The 22,928-nt window shown below is 39.9% G+C and overlaps 2 protein-coding genes and 2 long non-coding RNA genes across 10 annotated transcripts in view; 2 read left to right on the top strand and 2 right to left on the bottom strand.

Moving 5' to 3' along the window:
• Positions 1-8,185, bottom strand: part of LOC135178722 (uncharacterized) — a 52,280-nt gene extending 44,095 nt beyond the window's left edge. For 5 of the 6 annotated variants that reach the window (XR_010303710.1, XR_010303708.1, XR_010303711.1 and 2 more), the window contains exons 1-2: positions 8,064-8,185; positions 6,733-6,804 (exon numbers count right to left, since the gene is read on the bottom strand). This is a non-coding gene — a long non-coding RNA (uncharacterized LOC135178722). Of the gene's footprint in view, positions 1-5,185; positions 5,440-6,732; positions 6,805-8,063 lie in introns of those variants that run through there. The other variant, XR_010303709.1, reaches the window with a different exon arrangement.
• FABP2 (fatty acid binding protein 2) lies at positions 4,244-7,101 on the top strand. Its single transcript, XM_064149890.1, has 4 exons — positions 4,244-4,310; positions 4,975-5,147; positions 5,737-5,844; positions 6,727-7,101. Exons 1-4 carry the CDS (start codon positions 4,244-4,246, stop codon positions 6,775-6,777), a joined length of 399 nt encoding a protein of 132 aa, XP_064005960.1. The 3' UTR covers positions 6,778-7,101.
• A 2,293-nt stretch (positions 8,186-10,478) lies between the features above and the next one.
• LOC135178986 (uncharacterized) lies at positions 10,479-11,644 on the top strand. The gene is made up of 2 exons (XR_010303815.1): positions 10,479-10,818; positions 11,304-11,644. It is a non-coding gene; the product is annotated as an uncharacterized LOC135178986 (long non-coding RNA).
• A 2,353-nt stretch (positions 11,645-13,997) lies between these two features.
• USP53 (ubiquitin specific peptidase 53) overlaps positions 13,998-22,928 on the bottom strand; it is a 34,896-nt gene continuing 25,965 nt past the window's right edge. For both annotated transcript variants that reach the window (XM_064149882.1, XM_064149884.1), the window contains 2 exons: positions 18,667-18,766; positions 13,998-17,665 (listed from right to left, as the gene is read on the bottom strand). In XM_064149882.1, the coding sequence (XP_064005952.1) occupies positions 16,687-17,665; positions 18,667-18,766 (1,079 nt within the window). In that variant the 3' untranslated portion in view covers positions 13,998-16,686. The remainder of the gene's footprint in view (positions 17,666-18,666; positions 18,767-22,928) is intronic.

Here is a 22,928-nt window from a genome sequence, read left to right as displayed (position 1 = left end):
ACTGCTCAGAGATTCATATAATCTTCACTGGAAAGCACACTTGCTTTTATTGGCAGTTGTCCACTGTCACCCTCTTTTCATTAAAACTAGGCCAGATTCTACTATTGTAGGTAATCCTCACCTTCATTTTAGCATGCAGCCACAGATAATAAAGTTACAGATCAATTAATACCAAAGTTGTTATCGCTTTAAGGAAATCCTGCATTTTGCTTCTACATTTTTTTAACCTAGAGCTTATTAGCACTTCACTTCTCTCCAGTAATCAACTCTCAAAAATCATGCAGTATGCTATGGGTCAAAGCCATTACACAGAAATTAAACAGAAGTGTATATAGACATTTCAGTGTTTTAAGTGCCATGGCCCACTACTAACTAATCAGACAAATAGATCTATACTCACTGGAAATCTCTAAGTAATCTCAAGTGTTGACAGATTGCATATTAGCAGTATCTAGGAGACTCTCCTTGAATGAATATGAAATCAGAGACAGCAAACAGGCAGCTAGAGTAGAACAAAATCTAGCTCAAGTATGACCTAATCATGCTGCAAAACAGGACTCAATTTCAGTATGTACTTTGAAATTATTTATCCAAGAGATGGCATTAGTTAGGCTCTGTTTTGCTGCTTGTTGCTAGGCCACCCATAGTTACGCTAAAGTCAGATTTACTGGTGTAGAAGTATATATTTACCATAGAGGTGTAAGTTTGAATATTGGGGTTTCAATATCTAATAAAACTCCACAATAAGGGGTCCAGGGAGATTTAAATTATTACAGTGCCCAGTCATCTTTGCACTTTTATCCCAACACATATAGAAGAACCATGCAGTAACAAACACGTCAAATCGGTTCAGAAACCAGTTTGTCTGCATTTAACAGACATGCATCTCTCTCATAATATATAGCATTATATATCATAATATTTACATAAGACTACTATGTTTATTCTGGCACCAAGCCTCCATCACTCCATGGCAAAGCTGAGTTCTACTGGCCTATGTAATTTTAGGCAGAATAAGAGAAGCCACAAAACAATACACAGGATAGATCAATATAACCCATGGCAAAAGCATTGTTGACACCCTGATCTTTGGAACCTCACTGTCATTTACTATCATAATATAGCTTGGCATGATTATCACAAACTGGCATGAGATTGCCATGGCCATATAAGTTAATGATTTATTTCCATCCAACTCATTTAAAGATCAAACTTCAAAGTTAATAAGTTTGTCCATTTTCAATGCTGTGAAGTTGGCACACTGGAGAAAGCCACAAATCCAAAAGTACACATCCTTAGTTCTCATGACTTTCATGCGACCAGCAATACTAAAAATCAAGCTTTACAATGCACCATCTAAGTGAAATTGTCCTTTTGAAAACCACAAAAGGAAGAGGTAGACATAAGACAGAAAAAGGTTGTGGAATATTCCAGTACTAAAAAAAGAGAAAAATCTGTAAAATCAAATTTTAATTTTAGAAAGAAACTCAGCTTTCATAGCAACTCAAAAGTACCCTGAATAAAGTACACACCATGTGATTCTAGTACATATAAGAAAACCGAGGCCAGATTTTAATGTGTTAATTATCCCAAGTAACTCATGTAAATGGTGAGATGAAAAAGATGGCTGCTTGTTCTAGCACTGCCATGTCAATAGTCCTCAGAGAACAGTTCTTTAGACTGTCAACACTACACCAATGCAGACACCAGGAAAGTAATAAATATTTACCACCTGTGGAGATTCTTAGATAACTGACAGATCTGTGGGGCTGATCTGAACAGGATTCTAAGGGTTCATACCCAGTGAAAAGAAATGTTAAGGGGAAAATGAGACAGAAGCAGAGCAAGAAGCTTTGATGTGAAATTCAGAACTCAGCTGCTTGCTGCTCCCATGGTGAAAAGATTGGGAGTTGGCTGGTTAGCCTGACTTCTGAGGGAGACCAAAGAATCACAAATGAGGAAAAGCAAGTTGTGAGATAACCAACAGAAAGAGCATATCTGAGAGATCTTCCCGTTAGTTGAGGAATCACTCAAGAAAAAGTGCTGTAGTAAGTTTGATGTACAAATTCATACTTGCAGAACATGACTACTCTGTTTTTTTAGCAATTAAGAAGATAGACTAGATTCAAAACAAAGAAAGTAGTCAATAACATTAGCTTTGTTTGAATATTTAAACACTACTTCAGATATCTCAACATTTCATAAATGAAATGAATCATTAAGTTCTTGGAGAAAATGTGGAACCCACCTAAAAAGTAGAAAAGCTTTACTGAAGTCCTCAAAATAATTCCTATTTGTTAGATGTTATGGTTCACATTATCTCAGGCCTCAATTTTCTACTGGATACAACAGAACTGTTTCAAAAGTTGTACTAGACCCTATCAGAAAGAACTCTTATGCAAAGGCTGTAAAGAGAGTTAGTAATTTTGTTATGCAACAATAAATTGGATAAACTATAACCAGACTTGGGGAGTTTTTGTTATATATATTTATATACACTAAATAAGTAATATAGATTGACAGTGATAGCTACTAAGGTCAAGATACACTCCAATGCAATAAAAGGAGACAATCTGACTCTAACAGAAGCTCATTTTGCCCATTTTCTGAGCTGGCTGAAGGGTAAGATGGACATGGATGACGAGCATAGCTCTTGGCATGGGCTAGGACACTCATCGAAACACTAAGTCAGGATTCCTCATATTCCCTTCACTTCCCCACACAGTTAAGACAAAGTCCCCAGGTTTGAAACCTCTACTGTGCAAGAAGGTGGTGGCTTGCCTCAAATGAAATTAATTCAGACTTATAAAAGGAGCTTTGTTGACAGATCTGAGGCAACCTCTGCAAACTATTCCAGGGAGAACCTTCTTGACTGGAATAGCTGTAGTTGGAACATGAGGTGTTCTCAACTACAAAAGACTAGCTTTTACCAAACCCTATCTTCCAAAAGATCAAAGGTTCCAGAAAAGTCAATTTTAACTCTAACATCTGGTCAGTTTCTAGCACCCTGTTTTAGCTACAGGTATAGCACTTTTCCCCACATCACCTGCAATAATATTTTCATCAAGTAAGAAATACTCACTGAGCTATTTTTCTTCTCCATTCTGTTATCCAGATTACTATTGATCTCAAAGTGAAGTTGACTGGATTGAAAAGCCACACTATTCTAGTGTCACTAGCAAAGCCTAAAATGTACAGTTACATTTCAGTAGAACCTCTTGTTCCAGGATGCAATTCATAAGTGTACAAGATTATGATAACATGAAACACTGATAACATTTGATAAGTAGAGCACAACCAATCAACTGAGTGTTGAGGATTTATATTTTGAAGCTAACAAATAACAAAGCTGATACCAGTCATCTGAACAGAATAATTAAAATCCTAAACTTGCTCAAAACAAAAGCTGTGTCAATAGGTTTGCTCACTTTTCAAGTAGCACCACTTAAAGAGGAAAATGAATTGGGGAAGAGCCATTTTCTGCACTAACCTTGAACAGGGAATATCTGGGTTGTATGGAAATTAAGCATGTCAAGTAGATTCACTTAGCTTGCGTATCTTTTTCTGTTGTGGGAATGAGTTTAATGCACATGGCATTCACTGAATTTCTTATAATGAAAAAAATTGTAGAAGCTGCTCAGAATTTAAACTATATATTAAAGAGTGAGCACGTTAACACAGTATCATCCCAATTTTTGTAGCTCAGCACTAGACATGGAGTAGGTAGTGCCTAAAACAACCTGCAGACATTCAGCAAACCCTCTGCCTCATACTTATGTTGAGCAAACCAGAAAAAAAGAACTCTACTAAATTAAAGTAGATTTGTGTTAATCTGTTGGGCAAATATTTCCTCCAATTTCATAAAGATTCTTCCACATGAATGAAGATAGAAATATAAAATGTCAAGAAATGTACTTAGTCTTATTATTGATTTCATGAGATAGCTGAGTTTTATGACAACTCAAATATGGTGAATAAAATGAATGCATTAGCAATTCTTCAGAAGGATAAGCAATAAAATACTTCCATGATTTGGGGGCAATAAGGGAGAGATTCCACAATCAGTGTGGTCACAATGGGAAATCTGATAAAGTACAATAAACTTCTCCTTGAAAAGATCAGTGCCTCAGTGAGCTTTAGCCAGCCACATCACCCCCCATAAATTGCTTTCAAGATAAGTCAGTACATAAATTCTCTTTGCAAAGCTTGGCTGCTTCAGACCAGTCCTGCCACAGAGACAATCATGGCACTTAATGGTACTTGGAAAATAGACAGAAATGAAAATTATGAAAAGTTCATGGAGGCAATGGGTGAGTCTATTTTTCCAGCGCCTTATATCAGACTAATACCACTATGGCTGAATACACAATTTGGGAACTACCTTCTAGCTAACCTTTCCCTTCACTGTTTGCTGCTCTACCCTTGCACTGTGTGATGCATTTATTTTCAAAATATTACAATAGGGGGTGGGAGATGTAAAGATCCTGAAAAATATTCTTATTTTAATTATGTTAATCTTAAGTGATTTAACTAATTCAAGCAGATTTATTTCTGCAAAGAATTTCTAAGTCAGACTTTGAGGAAAACGCAAGAGGATTTGAATGATAAACTTGAAGCAGAAATCTACAGCAGAAATATTAGTTTGATAACATGAAACTAGTTCAAAAATTATACAGGGAGGAAATCATCATCCTTCAACTTCATAGAAACACATGATTCAAGTAATTTTAACATCTTGATACTTTAAGTTTGTAAAAAAAGAGTTTTATATTAATTTAAACATAACCATTTCAGTTTGATAGTGGTTTGCATTGTATCAATACTGGAAAATATGACCTCAATAAAAAGCAAAGAATAAAAACTTGGGTCAGAATGCTGCAATAAACTCACTTGACCACATAAAAGTCACTAAAAAGAGATCAGTATGACCCTTTCAGGTTTTGTTTTCTGATTGATGCAAATTGATTTTTCCAGGTGTTAACATAATGAAAAGAAAGTTAGGAGCCCATGATAATCTGAAGATCACAATGCAACAAGATGGAAACAAATTTACTCTCAGAGAATCAAGCAACTTCCGTACCATAGATATTGAATTCACTCTGGGAGTCAGTTTTGAGTACAGTCTGGCAGATGGGACTGAACTTTCGGTAAGAAACCTTCCTATATAAGCATTAAGATAATAACTTTATGAAGTACAGTTTCAAATGAACAATTTCTCTTCCGAGTTTGTAATTTAAATTGCATTTTTAAAATGCGACTGTTCAGGAATGCTTGCAGCTTATACAAAACCATTACTTAACGCTTAATTGTTAATGGCTCAACGCTATCATGAAACTCAGGATTCCACAGAGAGCCCAAAAAGCAGAGTATGTAGCAATTTTCACATGATGAAATCTAAGCGACTGCAATTTCACTTCTTACAATACTCAAGTACTCCACCTAGAGTGCAGAGTGGGTATTTAGAAAAAACGGCTTTTTCTCTTTTGAGACAATTAATTAAAATAAGATGTATTTTATAACATCTGGTTTGACTATTACATAATTAAATAAACTAGTGGGATTTAATGAAAATTCCACTTTTACAGCTTTTCCATTAACACAAAAAGGGCATTATTACAGTTCTCACTTTTAAACATTTTTAAAATCTCTTCTTACTTTTAAACATTCCTGAAGTCTTTAAATCAAATCAATGTCACATCTATTGCAAAATATTGGAGGCTTGTTATACTATTACAGGGTTCTTGGAACATGGAGGGAAACAAACTTGTAGGATCATTTACGAGGAAAGATAACGGAAAAGTGCTCACAGCATGCAGAGAAATTGTAGGTGATGAACTTGTTCAGGTGAGTTAAGCAGTCACTTACATAAAACTTTACAATATAACTAACTGTAAAACTTTTTAAAGCTATTCTGAAAATAGGGAAGATTTTTCCCAAGCTAAATACTCTGGTTTATCTTTAGTTAAATTTTTGGAATAATCTATCAAAATTTAAAACCTTAAAACTCACTATCTGTGAGTTTTTTTAATACTTTTGTACCATGTGAACCGGATAATATCAATGCACTCTGAGGCAAGTGAATATAAGCTCTGTACAGATGAGAGATAGAGATGTGTCACAGCTGAAGGCCCTTTTCCAAATGTGTGCCTTGTAAAAGTCTTACCACAGGAGTAACACTGTCAAGGGCTGATAAAAGTCCTTTTAAAAGCAAGTTCGGGGCTGGGGCAGGGGTTATGGCACAAAGAGGTAGGTTTGAGACAAAAGGGAAATGTTTCACAGCTCTGCAATAAACCCAGAAACTGGACTGAATTGAACTCCACTAGGAGGTCACAAGTTATAAGAATAAACAAAATAAAACCCCAACCTCACAGACAGGTGTGAGATTTGAAGTATGAAAAACACCTAGACAAACTCTGCAGTGCTTCTTCACACTTTTAACAAAAGCAGACATACAGACAAAACTTGTTAAGAAGTAATATTGGGAATACAGCACTTCAACACTTGGGGATTTTCTGAAGCATTCAAAAGCTGTCCTGCAGTGGTTCAAATGTATGCTTAGAGAATTCATGCTTATTGACAACATTCCTTTCCTCAGAGCCTGCCCAAGGGCTGGTAGGCACCACATGACCACCAGTCACAATTAATTAAATCACTATTGACCACCTCTCAACATCAGCTGTGAAACAGAACTTTGTAATACCAGCTACTGCTTTTTCTTCTTAACAGACTTACGTGTATGAAGGGGTTGAAGCCAAGAGAATCTTCAAAAGGGGCTGAATACTTCACACAGAACCGCACTAGAATCTGAAAACAACAAAAAGGGACCATTTTTCTACATACCATCCACTTCCCCCTCCCCCTTTTATTCCCACACTACACTTCCTAAGATGGAATTACTTAGCCCTGCTGAAAACACAGGCTAGTTTCCTTTGTTTACTGTTTTGCCTTGAATAAACAAAATCCCATTACAATTGACACAAATGCTAAGACATCATTTGTATCAAGTCCTGCCTAAGTGCCATACCGCAAAAGGCTGCAGCAACTACTCTCTTTAAGCAGAACTTAAATACTTTTTGCACTGGTTCTCAAATGGCAGCTTAGTTTCCCTACCATAACATTTGCTATGTAATAATAGTTTCCTTATTTGTTTCTCTGAGTAGTTGAATATGGTACAACTAGGATGAGAAAACCTAAACAAAACCTGACAACACACAAACCTCTAAGACTCTTCTATGCAAATATGGAATAAAAATATGGTATGATAACACAGCTCACTTGGAGGACTTAAATGATAACCCACTGATAGCTTGCTCATATTAGTAGGAACAATATAAAGTACATACTGATGACATACAAATATCCCACAGAAAGTTATTTCATTGTGTTTGTTTCTATGACCATGCTTTTTAAACATAGATTTTAAGTTGCTCCAGTTTATTAGGACTTCAAGCCATTCTGTGTGAGGAGGAGTAGTATTAGCAGGCTCTGAGTGAAAGGAATAAAAATATTGAAGGTATTTTAACAAAATAAAAACTATGTCAGATTAGGTCGACTTTAAAACTGGTGTTTCTGATGGGTGACATCAAGCTGTTTTCTAAGGGCCGAAGTAAACCTGACTCTCTAGGGTCAGAGCTAGTTAAGATCTGCTGTACTTCTCTAACTATGCCTCTGGGTGATCAGTCAGCCCTGTGCCCATGACTTCTTCCTGGCCCTGGATCCTTTCTGACATATCAGCAGAACAAACCTGTGTGCTGCCAGCATTCTTTTCCTTCACCAAATATGCCCTGAGCTTTTTTTTTTTTTTTTGCTTTTGCTTCTGAGCTTTTTGGCCCCATGCTTCTATAGCTGTAGTTAGAAAAAGACTGATTCACGTAAAGATTTGCTGAAAGGTCACAATGTGGGCCTGAGGAGAGCTCTAAGATCTAACCCAAGATACGAAGGAAAAGCTTAGATCATCTGCCCAGCAGCTTATTCACGTGCTGCTACGGGTCCAATTACAAATACCATTTGTGAACTGGTATATTCACATCATGTTTTCAACGTTTGTTTTTCCTTTTTAATACCTCACAAAATTTACTCCTCTGTTCTCATGGTTGGCTCTTCTCGATTCTTTTTCTTCTGGTGGCCGTAAACGCAGAATTTTCTGTGGTCCTCAGTGTCTCACAGCTCCCTCTGCTGCCGAAATGCTCCTGATACAAACACAGATAGTTAGGAGTAGGACAATTCACCCTTCTTTAAGAATTCAGATTTCCTCTGTATTGATTGTATCCAACTTTCAAAGTAACTCTTTGCATAATTATCTTTTAGTGGATAAACATACCATATACACCACAATGAAAAGAATACCATTTTAAACAATCCTGCAACTTTCGACTGCAAACAACACCTGGTAACAATAGCATTACAGAATTCTGGGCTATTTTGTTTAGATACTAAAACCTTTAAGAGAGCAAGCAATAAAGAATGACAGCTTGCAATAAGCTAAGTGGCAGGTTTTCAGCTGAGCTACACATATTGAAAAAGGAGACTGAACTGTAAGACAGAAACTCTCACAATCAAAGGGCTGTTACACAGTTGGACCTTCATTATCAGCCCCCTATCATTATTGCTTCTAAACTGCACAGAAATATCTCAACAACTACATGTCAAAGGTTTAATGAAATTGGCAAACACCCTTGCATTTCTTCACATGCCCTTACTGGCTGGAATGAAGGCAGTGTTAAGCTTCAGAGTGTGTTCCCTCTTCATGAGAATGCTCATCATTTAAGCCTTGCATCCTTCAGCCCATGCCTTATATCAATGCACTTATGTCTGCCACACACAGCTCAGTAACACCCTGATCTATGGTTCTTTTGATCCATTATCACATTTGTTTGACTAGTTTTCTACAATAAAGTGTAGAGTTGTTTTTTTTTCAGTCAAGCGTTTCAGAAATTATTTTTGATAATTCTGGATTAAAATCAAGGCCAGAAACAAAAAATTACATTTTTTTTTTTAAAGCAGTAAATATGGGATCTCAAAAGTATTGAACAACTCCAAATACTTTACAAAGATGTAGTTTTAAAAAAGTATGGAAAAATCTTGAATGAGTAAGTCTGTAATACTTGAGGTAAGATCATCAGTTAAAGGGATGGAGAGTGGCAAACTGAAGAGAGTATTACAGTAGACTGTGAATGAAATAGCCTAGCAGGTCTGACTAGAAAGATTTTTGCTTCCTAAGCAGCAATGTCAGTATTACATAGCTTTGCAATCTAATAGGAAATTGTTTGCTCTGGAGAAACCTGCAATCCAGTTCCTTTTGCCCAAATGAGTACATAAAGGGTAAGTATTGCCAATGTTTTCTGCAAAATAATATACTTCACCTAGCACACACAGGCTTAACTGAAACTTGCTACACGAAGACAAATTCATAGAATCATAGAATCATCCAGGTTGGAAGAGACCTCCAAGATCACCCACTCCAACCTAGCACCCAGCCCTAGCCAGTCAACTAGACCATGGCACTAAGTGCCTCAGCCAGGCTTTGCTTGAACACCTCCAGGGACGGTGCCTCCACCACCTCCCTGGGCAGCCCATTCCAATGCCAATCACTCTCTCTGCCAACAACTTCCTCCTGACATCCAGCCTAGACCTCCCCCAGCACAACTTGAGACTGTCCCCTTGTTCTGTTGCTGGTTGTCTGGGAGAAGAGACCAACTCCCACCTGGCTACAGTGTCCCTTCAGGTAGTTGTAGACAGCAATGAGGTCACCCCTGAGTCTTCTCTTCTCCAGGCTAAACACCCCCAGCTCCCTCAGCCTCTCCTCATAGGGTTTGTGTTTCAGGCCCCTCACCAGCTTTGTCGCCCTTCTCTGGACACATTCCAGCACCTCAACATCTCTCTTGAATTAAGGAGCCCAGAACTGGAGACAGTACTCAAGGTGTGGCCTGACCAGTGCTGAGTACAGGGGAAGAATAACATTCCTTGTCCTACTGGCCACACTGCTCCTGATGCAGGCCAGGATGCCATTGGCTCTCTTGGCCACCTGGGCACACTGCTGGCTCATCTTCAGCTACTATCTACCAGCACCCCCACGTCCCTTTCCTCAATTTAAATTTTCCATATCTTCACCACAACAGGATTACCCAAAAGGTCTTTAGTTTCTTACAGGACATCATCTGCTCTCCAAGTAACCACATGAAAAAGAACTCGTGAACGTTTATTTCCACACAAGTCTCAGTACACTTTAAAATAATAAGGCCAATTCAGTTTGACAGGACCGACCCCCTGCTTTTCCCCGCAGCCCTGTCAGGCAGAGCCCCCAGGAGCTCCTCCCGACCCCCTAGCAGAGCAAGCAGGAGCTCCCTCACCTTCGCCACAGGCGACCGACCCAGCCCCTCAGCAGCGGGCGGGAAACGCGCGCCGCAGGCAGCAACGCCTCTGACGCAGCCGCCCTCAGCCGCTCCCCTGCGGGCGGGGCACTGGGCGGGGCACTCGGCGAGGCGCTCGGGGCGGTGCCGCCGCGCGTGAGCCGCTGGGCGGGGCTCTGGTACGTGCGCTCTGCTCCCATTGGCTCCCCACCCGGAAGTGCCGCTGCGGGTGCCTGCGCGCTGGAGACAGCAGCTCCGCTCCGCGACCCCCGGCGAGATGGAGACGGCGGCGCGGCGGCGGGAACCGCAGCAGCAGCAGCAGCAGCACGGAGAGCAGCCGGGTGCGTCGGCGGATGACGGTCGGTCGCTGTCAGGAGAGTCCTACTGGTTGGACTTGTGGCTTTTCATCTTCTTCGATCTGGCGCTCTTCTTCATCGTATACTTCCTGCTCTGACGGCGCCGGGCCCAGGTCAGCGGCTGGGTGCTCGGTCCCGTCCGCCGCCCGGGGGAGGGTGACTCTCAACCGGGAGGTTCGCTTCTTGGCCGGCGTGGCCTTCCACCCACACGTTGGGCGAGCACGAAGGACGGCGGGCGGCCGTACGGGGCGGGGGGGACTTAGAGCTGTTCAGCTGTCGAGGTCTGGGCCTCGCTGAAGTGCTCACGATTGACTCCCGCGGACCAGCACCGTGGGAGGTGCGCGCTGGGAGCAGCCTTGGCTTACCTTGCCTGCAGCCTGGCCTCGAATGGCCTAGAAAGCACTTGTGTAGCTCCGAGGAAATACAAAGCTAATTTCAAAGCAATCCTAGCTGTAGTATTTTATTATTTACTGTTACGAAAAAAGAGAATATTGCTTCTTCGATCGGTATGCTCCATGCTTCTTTCATGTCTGCCGTGTCTTCCAAAGGCCTGTATAGCACTGCAAGACTAACCAGACTTTCTCTGTTCTATCTGTAGAGCCACTACCTAATCATAGGATGCACCTTACCGAAATAGGCACAGCAGAACCATTTGTGCAGCATAAGCAGCTGGGAACACAACTCGTTTGCATCTGAATGCAAGAGACATGTACACATAGACTGTATCATAATATATCTCCGGCTCTGTTGTGTTACTGTTTTTACCTGTGTCCTGTTCGTGTGTTCTAAACTGTGCCTTAAAGGTCACATAAGACTGTGCTTTTGTAATTATTGTTTAAAGGTTTGTTAAGCAGAAACAAAAATACACAGTTGGAATAAAATCGGTTATAAGGACAGATTGTAGAGTGACAGAGAATAAAATCTCTTATGTAGACTAAAGTTGTATCTCAGGTCTTTTCCCTCAGTAGATGAGTCCCTGGGGCACTTCAAGGCAAGGTTGGACGTGGCACTTGGTGCCATGGTCTAGCCTTGAGCTCTGTGGTAAAGGGTTGGACTTGATCTGTGAGGTCTCTTCCAACCCTGATGATACTGTGATACTGTGTGATACTGTGAAGCTTCCCCAGCTGCTTTATTTTCAAAAAGCTCATCATGAGGATTTGATGTTGGTTTTCTATAGGAGATTCTAGCTTCAGTAATATCTTCTGAAATGTGCGAGTGTATAGGAGCAGTAGCAGCCTACTGCCCTTGCTTATTGATTTAGATGAAAGAGGTTCTGATTTCCCTGCTATGAACAGTAAAGGAGTGAGCTTACAGGAAGAGTTTCTTGAGTAGCTGCAGGTTAGATGTGAAGTACCCTCCTTCCATGGGTGACTGTAAGAGGTTTTAACTTCCATGTGCCCCATCAAAAGTTCTCTCTCACTACAGGAAGACTTTACAGTGTTAAATGGAGGAGTCTTTTCTAGTCTCAGGACAAAAAAAAAAAGCCAAGTATGCATGGAGTAGACTTTTGACATGACCAGGTTTTGAAGAAGACAGTCTTCAGCTATGGATAGTGAGGGATTCAGTTTTCTTGAGTTGTTTTTTCCCTTGTGAATACTAGTTTCTTTTTCTGAGGGGTACAAGTCATGCTTGGGTGTTTTTGTGAATAAATAAAGTGACTGGACTCCAGACACTTAAGTGTTTTCTAACATTTAATGAAACAGGGCACTAGCAGGCTGAATAGGATTTGAGAACCCAAAGTGGGTATATGATCTTTATTTTACTGTTAAAGAAACTATCCCGGTGACAGGGGCTTGCTTCCTTATCAGACTAGCTCTGCTTCTTAGAACTGAGTTGCATTTACCTTGCTGGCATTTGGTTGCTGGTACTAACAAGCAGTTTCAGAGCTCTGGTCTCATGCAAAGCAGCACTGAATTGAATTCTCAGAAGCAGAAATATGAGGTTTCCAAAGTGAAGCTTTTACAGAGAAGGTCACTACCCTTTTTCCTGTAACATGACTTCACCAGGAAAAGCTTAAGGGAAGAGCCTGCTAGGAAAGTGCTGTAATGTTGCTCCATTTCTTTTGATAAGGGAAACAGGCAAGAATATGTCTTGAGACCCTTTGGAAAATTAAAGGCATTTCAAGCTATCTTCTAGTAAATTAGCTTTCTCTTTCAGCCAGATCTGACAGAAGGTTTTACTTACCTCAGGAAACGTAAGGCTAACAGTGCAGAATCATGGCACTGGGCTCAAAGTATTTCATATGCTTTAGGTGCACATGAATATAAAATGCAAGCAAATTTTACTGATCTGATAGAGCAAAGGTAGGAAGAGGGCTTGTATTACTAATAATTCAGTTGCTAGCTGTGATAGGCATTTTATAGGTATTGAAAAGGCTTAATCTATTTAATGGCTTTATAAACAACAACCGCAACCCCAAGCAGCACTACAGGCTGGGGTCAGAGTGGCTGGAAAGCAGCCAGGAGGAAAGGGACCTGGGGGTACTGATAGATAATAGGCTGAAGATGAGCCAGCAGTGTGCCCAGGTGGCCAAGAGAGCCAATGGCATCCTGGCCTGCATCAGGAACAGTGTGGCCAGTAGGACAAGGGAGGTTATTCTGCCCCTGTACTCAGCACTGGTCAGGCCACACCTTGAGTGCTGTGTCCAGTTCTGGGCCCCTCAATTCAAGAGAGATGTTGAGGTGCTGGAAGGTGTCCAGAGAAGGGCAACAAAGCTGGTGAGGGGCCTGGAACACAAACCCTATGAGGAGAGGCTGAGGGAGCTGGGGTTGTTTAGCCTGGAGAAGAGGAGGCTCAGGGGGGACCTCATTGCTGTCTACAACTACCTGAGGGGACAGTGCAGTCAGGTGGGGGTTGGTCTCTTCTCCCAGGCAACCAGCAGCAGAACAAGGGGACAGAGTCTCAAGCTGTGCCAGGGCAAAGTATAGGCTGTATGTTAGGAGGAAGTTGTTGGCAGAGAGAGTGATTGGCATTGGAATGGGCTGCCCAGGGAGGTGGTGGAGTCACCGTCCCTGGTGGTGTTCAAGAAAAGCCTGGATGAGGCACTTAGTGCCATGGTCTAGTTGACTGGCTAGGGCTGGGTGCTAGGTTGGAGTGGGTGATCTTGGAGGTCTTTTCCAACCTGGTTGATTCTATGATTCTAAGTAGTTCACAAGATGAGTTTTACCATTTAAGAAGGGAACAGCCACCATCTCTGCAAAACTTCCAACTGTTAGCAGCAGTATTATCTACCACTATTTGTCCTCGTGGGGAAACCTCATTTTTCAGTACAAAAAGACCAGAAGACAAAAAAGATATTTTACATTTTTATCTGAGAGTTTGAACAAGCACAACTTTGCAAGAAAATAATTCTAAAGACTGAAAAATATATTAATTACAAGACTTGTTAATGTCTTTACAAAAATTGTCTAGGCTCTTATACAAATCTATAGCTGGAAGGGGACATTTATAAAAAAATAAATAGGCACCCTAGGTAAGTTAAAACAAGTTATCACATATTAGTTTGGAAATATTACATACATACATGGAGTGCAGAGTCAAATATAAAAAGGAAGGTGCCTTGGTTAGCTGTCTATTTACTCTAAATACCTGGTAAACATGGGTCACATAGGAAGTTGTCTGGTAAGATTGTTTCAGGCAAAGCAAGGAGACTCAGGTACATTAGGTAAGTTACTGCAGCTACTTCAAAGAACAAGTTTACCAGTTTTGCCTGCTGGAAGCTAGATTCATTGGTATTAGTAATAGTCATTCATATTGCTCCTTGGACAGAAGTATCAACATTGCTATGCAGGTTTAAAAAGAAGTGTTCTGCCATCATTCACATTTGTTGCTGTGCTGTTCATACATAAAAAATACTGTCATTTCAAATACAAGATCTTTGCAAAACATTTTACAAAGTATACATTATTTACAAATTCCAATAATCTTTTTACACAAGTATTAGAACATTTTTAATTCACGGGCTATGTATATTATGTAACATTGCTAGATGACCTAGAAAAGTTAAATTTACAGGTTCTGAAATACCTCAAAAATACTGCAATCAGGAATCTTTCTTTTGCAGGTTTTTTTTTTCTCTGTATTCAGTTTTCTTACAAAAAGAACAATTTGAGTTGCTGTTTACCAGCAGCCACACTGAAACATGCATAGTTATTTGCCCTACAAATTCTAGAATTATTTGTTTAAAGAAGTGCTACAACAAATTTTGATCGAGAAGGTAGAAGTAAAATTCATCTGGTTGGTTGCATATATCATCTTCCAGTTCTCTACTGTAAATTAACATGTTTTAAAACCAAAACTGTTTAAATGGATAGTGCTAAATAATTGCCAACATTTGGATGAAGCACTAAAACTCACATAAGGTTTATAAGCGAACAGTGCAAGTGTAAGCATGAGTGTTTATTATGCATATTTAACCTTGCATTATTTTCATAACTAGAAGGCATTGATCTTCAGATGTAAATCAGCACCCCAAGTTAACACTAGACTGAATAATGGCAAAATTGAGCCTTTTTGAATTTTGTCAAATTTTGCTGACATGAATTCTAATTCCATGTTGTTCAATGTTAGGATAAGACAGAAACAGAACTCCCTGCTGTTGACACCACAAGACTCAGTGGCTCCTTTCAAACTTTTCAGGGCAAAGTCCTGTCCTCTCTTTCCTCCCCAGCCCTCCACAGGTCGTGTGCTGGCTATCAGTGCTTGGTAGATAGTTCTGTGCACTGATTTAACCCATCAAATAAAAGCCAAATAAATCCTCCTCTTTGTTACTGAGATTGAAATTAATGAATGATGTGGTAAATGCCAGAGCTACCAATACTGCAAGGGCAGAATGCTGGAGCAGAGGAAGAGAGTAACCTCTTCTTTACACGCCCTCTCAGCTGCCACAGCCTGAATGGCTGCAGCTTCACTTAGCCTGATCTGGTCATTTAGCACATATGCAGGATTGCTCCAAAGCAGAAACTGTTGTCAGTAAAATCAAATGTCTGATCCCCATCAAACATTGCTCAAAGCTGAAAAAAGACAGAAAGGTCAATATATATCAGCATTGACTTTGCATGCAATTGTAGAACAAATCAGAACTGAACATAAGCAGTAAATACATCTAAAGCTTTAAAAAAATCTTTCCTAGTTGCATGATAACTCTCTAATAAGCATCCCATCCTGCTACATCAGTTTGTAGCTTATGTGGGTAAATTTAGTTGTAATAAGTTAAATTGGGAACAGAGCTGATAAATGTGTTGAAAAATGTACACCAGCATACAGCAGGTATATCAATAGGATAGACTATTACTGCAGCTTACTTGAATTCCCTTTGAAGTCTTAGTTAATGTTTGCAAACCAGAACCATTTAAAAATAATTATTATTAAGGCTTTTCAAAGAAAAAGTTAGAAATTCTCTGGGTAAACTTGTATTAAAGACACTTGAAGGTTTGTGAAAGCACAGACTCTGAGAAAAGTCAGTTGGAAAAAAGCCAAAACCAAAACACACATATGTCACCTTCTGCTACCTATTGGGGTAAATATTGCTCTATTACAACTACTTTTATTGCATTACTTGTTGTAAATATGTTTATCCCTTTTGTTAGTCTAGGTATGTAGTGACCTCAGTCTGAAGGAACATTTTTTAAACCACAAATAATTAAATCTTCCTACATAATTAGCAACATCTAGCTGATCCCACTGCTGGAAGATGCATTGCCCAAAGGGACCATTTTTAAAAACTAACTGTAGAAGACAAGGTGGGTAACAGAGGTAAGCATTAAGGCAACTAGAGTAACAAATCAAAGAACCAGAAGTTTAGCACCTCTTCTCTTCTATCCACTTCTGTTTGCATATTCATTTAAACAGTCCTAACTCCTAAGCCAAGTACAGTCAGCTGGGTGCCTCGTTATCACACAGAGGCTGCTGAGAGTTTGTGCCATTTACAGACTTTATGAAATGCAAAAGTCACATCCAGAATTTATGGGATTTTGAAGAATTCATCTACTGCAGTGGATGCCTTCAACATTTGCCTTGTACCTTTGCTCGGGTGTGGGATGCCTGGGCTCAGGAGCATGGTATGTCAGAGTCAGTTCACCAGCTGATGGAGGATGCTTTTCCTTGTGAAAGTTTCCACTATCTGTAAAATACAGCTTGGGTCTCTGATGGTATTTTATCCTGTATGTGTCAGTCATACAACTGTCTACTGAAAAATAAGTCGTTAGGGATACACTATCATTTCCATCCACATATCCAGGACTTGGTCCCATATGAGGAGATCCTTTCTTCAGAAAGTTTTCAGACACCATCCAGAAGTCATTAGCTGGTAATCGAGGTGGAGAATCCAGTTTGTGAACAAACAGCTCATTCTCTTGCAATGGCTCTTTAAGCCTTTGTTCATTTGCAAATATGCCTGCTTCTGATGCAGGTTTCAGAGGCGCACCTGTTTGCTTCAGCAGGTTATTGTGCAACACTTCTGCTGATTTCACATCAGCTGCTGAGTTATTTTCTGATCCTGGAAAAGTATTCAGGGCATATTTCTTTGGTGGTAAAGGGGGAGGAAGATTCTGGTACACTGATTCAGGCACCCAAAGAGCATCCACTCTTCTGGGTGGGTGCCCAGCATGCTCACCAGGAGGGGGAAGCACCACGGGCCTTTCTGACAGGTTCTGTGGCACACAAGGTGGCAACCCTATCTTGGGACCAAATGTTCTTGCATGATGAGGCTGCAGTTGGGAAGAGAAATGAGGGTCGTTGTTGGTTGGCTTCCTTCCACAGAGAGTATCTGCGTAGGGCTGGGACCCACCATCAGCGTTATACACTGACACATTCATCCTCTCAAATTTCTCTGGATTGAGCCACTCTGAAGAATTCTGATCATTTACCTTACTCCTACTTTCTGACTTAATAATCTCTTTAAGAACTGGCTGTAGAGCTGATGATGGGAAAGGTTTTCTACTGGTATCAGGCATCTCAACTCTGAAATACAGAAGCACACAGCATGTAAGTATCCATAAAAACAGAAGAAAAAGCTCAAATAACTCAAAGTCTTTTTTCTAAAAGACATCTTCAGTAACATTGTCTACATATTTCAACTGACTAAATGTTTGGGATCTGCTTAACACCCAGCTATTTGATTAAAAGTTGTGCTAAATCACTCCAAGGTTTCCTTCACTTGAAATACAAAGTGCTCTCTCCCTCCACAAATCTCTGCAGGAGATTGGAGTATCTGTAAGGTAAGACAAATTCCTTCAACATTCAGGACTGTCAAAAATTACCTCTGCCCTCTTCTGAGCATACCAATACAAAGTATATAGAAGCAGCTTCTAAACAGAATTTGCCTTTTTCTCCCCTTCCAGCCCAATTTTTCAATACTTTATGGGGTTGCTGCACTGACCACAGATTGGCAATCATTTCCTGTTGCAGTACATAAATTCAGTACCCCTTTGCTCTGGTAAGATGATTTAAAACAGTGAAAGCCATTTGGTTCTACTGACAGCAGCAAAATTACAATAAAGTCAGAGAGCCTTTACTCCTGTCAATTTTGTAAAACACAAAAGGCTTTGTCTGTCAAAAATATTCAATACATTGACTTTTGCATGCTGAATATTGATTACTCTGACATAACAGAATTCAGTAGTTCTGAAGGCAGGTTGTAGCCAGGTGGGGGTTGGTCTCTTCTTCCAGGCAACCACCAATAGAACAAGGGGACACAATCTCAAGTTGTGCTGGGGGTAGTATAGGCTGGGTGTTAGGAGGAAGTTCTTCACAGAGAGAGTGATTTGCCATTGGAATGGGCTGCCCAGAGTCACTGTCCCTGGAGGTGTTCAAGAAAAGCCTGGATGAGGCACTTAGTGCCATGCTTTAGCTGACTGGCTAGGGCTGGGTGCTAGGTTGGACTGGCTGATCTTGGAGGTCTCTTCCAACCTGGTTGATTCTATGATACTATTATATAGTAAATTAATGGCAGTATTAGTTACCTCTTCACTGGAGGACTGGGCACCTGCACATGTAATTCTGTTGGGAAATTAACATGAGGTTTGTAGTTAACTTCTGGACTGATCTGGTCTTTCCTCAAGTCTGGGGGGGTGAGAAAAATATTTCAAGTTAGCAGACACATAATCCAATTCCTTCTTTGTAATTCCTCAGAGGTTAAAAAAAGGAAACACACAACAGGGCAGTTAAATTCTTTTCAAGATTTGACACTGATCAAAAATAAGCATTTTGAACATAACTTATCACGGGTAAGATCCATCCAGAGTAACCTGAAGGATATGTTAATTTTTAAATGTTATCTTAAAAACAAGTAATCATCACAATTTTTGAATCCTAAAGGCATGTTTTCAAGGTCATCTTAACATTTCATTTAATTAAAAGCACATTTTCAAAAGCAGTTTTTTCTCAAAGCATATTTAGTCAAACATGCAAAGTCAGATGAACTCTAAAATAAATCCTGGCTTGCCTTTCTGACATTTTACATCATATAATAATAATTAAAAATGGAACAAATATGGTAGGGATTGGGAGGTATTTGGTTTGGTTGGTACTGGGTGGGGTTTGGTTTTAAGAAATGCATTATGCATTGTTTGAAACGGATGTAAAGTGAGCAAACTGCATGGCTCACAGAGATGGGGAGCAGACAGAACATGAGAGTATCTGCACCAGCACTACTACACTCTCACTCTAGCAACTCGTTTTATTCACAGGCAAAGAATCACTCTCTAAAAACACACCATTTCTAAACAGTTCAGCTCCTAGTTAACAGTAAGTAAAGAATGCACTGGGGTACCCATATTGGCACCACGTAAACCAAAACAATCTAGGGAAGTGCCAAGCCCATTTGTTTAGAAAGAGATGTTCCAAGTGTTCCCAGTGCAACGGCTGGCCCACTATAACTAGTCACCTGCTCTGAAGCCATATAAAGGAAATCCACACTACTGCTCTTTAATTCCCCAAACTGCTTGACGTGAAGATTAGAGAATTAGGTTTTAACTTTCCTTCCAAGCCAAACTCCTACGGGATTGAGCCGTTGAGCCCTTTCCGAGGCAGTAGCAAAAAGAGGTCAGCAGGCGGCAGCAAATGTTCACACACTGCTGCTCTTGGGTGTGAACACAGCACACGCTCGGCCAAAGCTGCGAGAGACCAGGTGGCTTGTGCCTTCAGAATTCCAGCTAACTTAAAAATAGATGTGTTATTTTCTCTTCTGCTGACAGGATATCCATGCATGGTTAAAATCAGACGCAGACTCGATTGGGAATTTTGGCTCGACGTTCTTTGCAAACCTAAATATGGGACACAGCAGCACCGCACTCGGCTGGAGGCAGATGTCCTTATCGCTGGGTCATAGAAAGCCTACCAACAACTGAAACGTAACTGTTTTCTGACATACAAACCAGTCTGCCTTTCTGTTTTCACATCTGAATAGCCAATCTGGATTTTCAAAGATTAAACAGCCATTCTATAGCCAATAGGTAGGACAGTTTCTCCGACATCTCCCTTTACACCTACACGTTTGCAAAAATCCACAAAGCTCAATTTCTGAGGAAATGGGAACCACATTAAATTCAGTTTCCTCCTACCCTGCTTTAGCTGCATGTTTCCTGTAGTTTTGATTACCATTTTTTTTCTATTAAGTTGCAAATAAAATCTCAAGTCGTAATACTTTTTGCAATAAGTACTGTGCCAAATTTCTCTCTCTGAACCCAGACATCCTCTGTACCCACCTAAAATGACAAATACACATACTGGAAGCTTTCAAAACACGGAACAACAACATAGCCCCAGTCATATATTTATTAGTGGATTTTTCTTTTTCCATGGCTCTAAACATCTGGGGGAAAAAAAACCCATAATATTAACTTATGTTGATTTTTTGGTGGTGGTGGTGCATGCTTGCATGCGTGTGAGAGTTTCACTAAGTTCTGAAGTGAAGCAATGGCTGAAAACACCAGCTATTACCCTTCCTTCAGTCTGCTCTGCCCATCTCAAAAGTTTCTCAAGTCTTTGTTCTAAACCCCAGGCCTGAACCTTTGCATCATCTACTTCAAGTTGCAAACTTCTCACATTAATAAAGGGAACTACAAATATGAGAGTGTTTCACATGTCCATTTTCACAGGCTCTTTGTCTCCGTTTGGAAACCTTTTAAGTTTAGGGTTTGGCTGGGTTTGTTTGGTTGGTTGTTTTTAACAGTATCTTTATTATTTACAGACAACTTCATAAAAGCATGAATTTTGTTGCTGTTTCATGTTAAGTGAATTCAATAGCTGCATGCTTTAACTCACTATTCAGTTCCAGTTAAAACTGAGGAACTGGTAAAGCAGTTACACAAATGGTGAGCATCAATTAAGTTTAACATTATTTCCCTAAGGAGTCTTCCACACACAAAAAAATGCCCAGAGATCTTTTTTCAAGTTGCCATGAGAGGCTAACTAAGGTTTCTTACAGAATGCTTTCTCAGAAATGACTGGGCATTTCTTTCTTACAGGATTATTTTCTAGGAGTCTGTTTGGTATTTACCTACCAATTCAGGTTTTGTTCATAATTTTCACAGATTCAACATAAGATAATATGACTGGTACCTGCAAGCTGACTGCTATTGTCCTTGCTAAATGTGTCCTGACACTTTTTAGAGAACCAAAAAGCCAGACTCTGACCAAATCTTTAACCTCACATGAATGTGACATGATTAAATTTTTCAGATAGTTTTTAGTCTATTATTTCTACCTAAAGTGTTGTTTTCCAAACCATGCACACGTGAGAGTTTCAGGTTTCATTTAGAATACATACATTTGTATTCAGAAATTGGCTACTAAATTGGAAAAACTGAATAGCTGGAATCTTAGCATCAATGTTTTATGATCCCTCTAAGGGCTACCTGCAATCCCTACTTTTTTTAACAAAATACATGATTCATGCTGAAAACTTCAAGCAGAGGATATGGCTCTCTCTGGAGAATATTCATTACTAAGCATAAACATTGCTTGACTCTACCTACTTTTCATTCATACAGAATCCTTAATGTATTTTTCACTGCTGGTTTTATTCCTCCCTTTTTGCTATTTAAGTGTTGGTGTTTTTTTCCCCCACAAGTGTAAGGATAGCACAGAACCAAAGCAGAATAAAAATCATCCTAAATGTTCTGTGCATTCCATACAAACATCAAGCTTGGATTTGTGTGGGTTTTTTGTAGTCAAAAGAAACAAACATCATAACAGTTCTCTTCCTATGACCAAAAGCTAAACTGGAATGATGACAGAAAAGATAAAAGAGGTATGGCAACCCTTCCCCCCAGCTTAAGCCTTAGAAGAAACCATGCTATACATTATTTGAAAAGAAGTACGGTATCTAGAAAAATCAAACATTTCCTGGGGAAGTGGCCCAATATTTATTGCACCTCTTTGTAAAGCACCACTCCATTGTTTCAGCAACATTAGATAATGATTTTGGCTGCCCTCATGCTGACCTGTAATATTTATATGCCAAGGCATTTATCAACTTTCTAAAAACCCAGCAGACATATTAGTATGTAAAAGGAAGTAGATTTCCTTATTGAAAGTGTTTCTTCCTGATATTGCTTCATATCTTGAAGGAAAACAAATGGTAACATAGTCCACCCAGACATTTAAAAGTCTTCCTTCATAACCACCAAGAAATCCCATGAAGATAAATGCTTTTGGGGAAAACAGAGAGAGTGGACAAAATTACCACAGCTTTTTTTTTTTGTTGGTGTGTGTGTGTGTATGTGGGGTGTGTGTGTGTATGTGGGAAGGCATATGCATAGTTGGTAAAAAATAAAAACAAAAACATTCAACTGAAAAATATGTTCTCAAAGCAGAATACAAGCAACAGAAACAGAGATCTGCATTTAATCGTTTCCATCAAATTAAAAAGAAACCAGCAGTTAAGGCTGCTTTCAAAATTAATTATACTGGATGTTTTATGCCAGCAGAGTGTCATCCCAAAGGCACAGAATCATAGAATCTTTGGGTTGGAAAGGACGTTAAAAGACCATCCTAGTCCAGTCCCATTCTGCAGTGAGCAGGAGCATCTTCAACCTGGCCAGGTTGCTCAGAGCTCTGTCTAACCTGGTCTTGAGCATTTCCACCTCTTTAGGCAATCTGGGCCAGTGTCTCACCACATTCCTTCTTTACATCTGTGGTGGTTTGAGAGGTCCCAGGTTCCCTTAAGAAAATCACAGAGATGAACATCCAATCCAAATCCACCCTCTTCCACTTTAAATTC

The sequence above is a fragment of the Pogoniulus pusillus genome, chromosome 10 (assembly GCF_015220805.1).
Source record: "Pogoniulus pusillus isolate bPogPus1 chromosome 10, bPogPus1.pri, whole genome shotgun sequence".
NCBI lineage: Eukaryota > Metazoa > Chordata > Aves > Piciformes > Lybiidae > Pogoniulus > Pogoniulus pusillus.
Note: the sequence above shows the minus strand (reverse complement) of the source record. Positions and strands in the feature narration are given on the sequence as shown.

Excerpts from the sequence above, each read along its gene's own strand:
- FABP2 (XM_064149890.1), top strand. The coding sequence starts at position 4,244 with ATGGCACTTAATGGTACTTGGAAAATAGACAGAAATGAAAATTATGAA. Across the intron at positions 4,311-4,974 it reads AAAGTTCATGGAGGCAATGG|GTGTTAACATAATGAAAAGA; the intron begins GTGAGTCTATTT and ends TGATTTTTCCAG. Across the intron at positions 5,148-5,736 it reads CAGATGGGACTGAACTTTCG|GGTTCTTGGAACATGGAGGG; the intron begins GTAAGAAACCTT and ends ATACTATTACAG.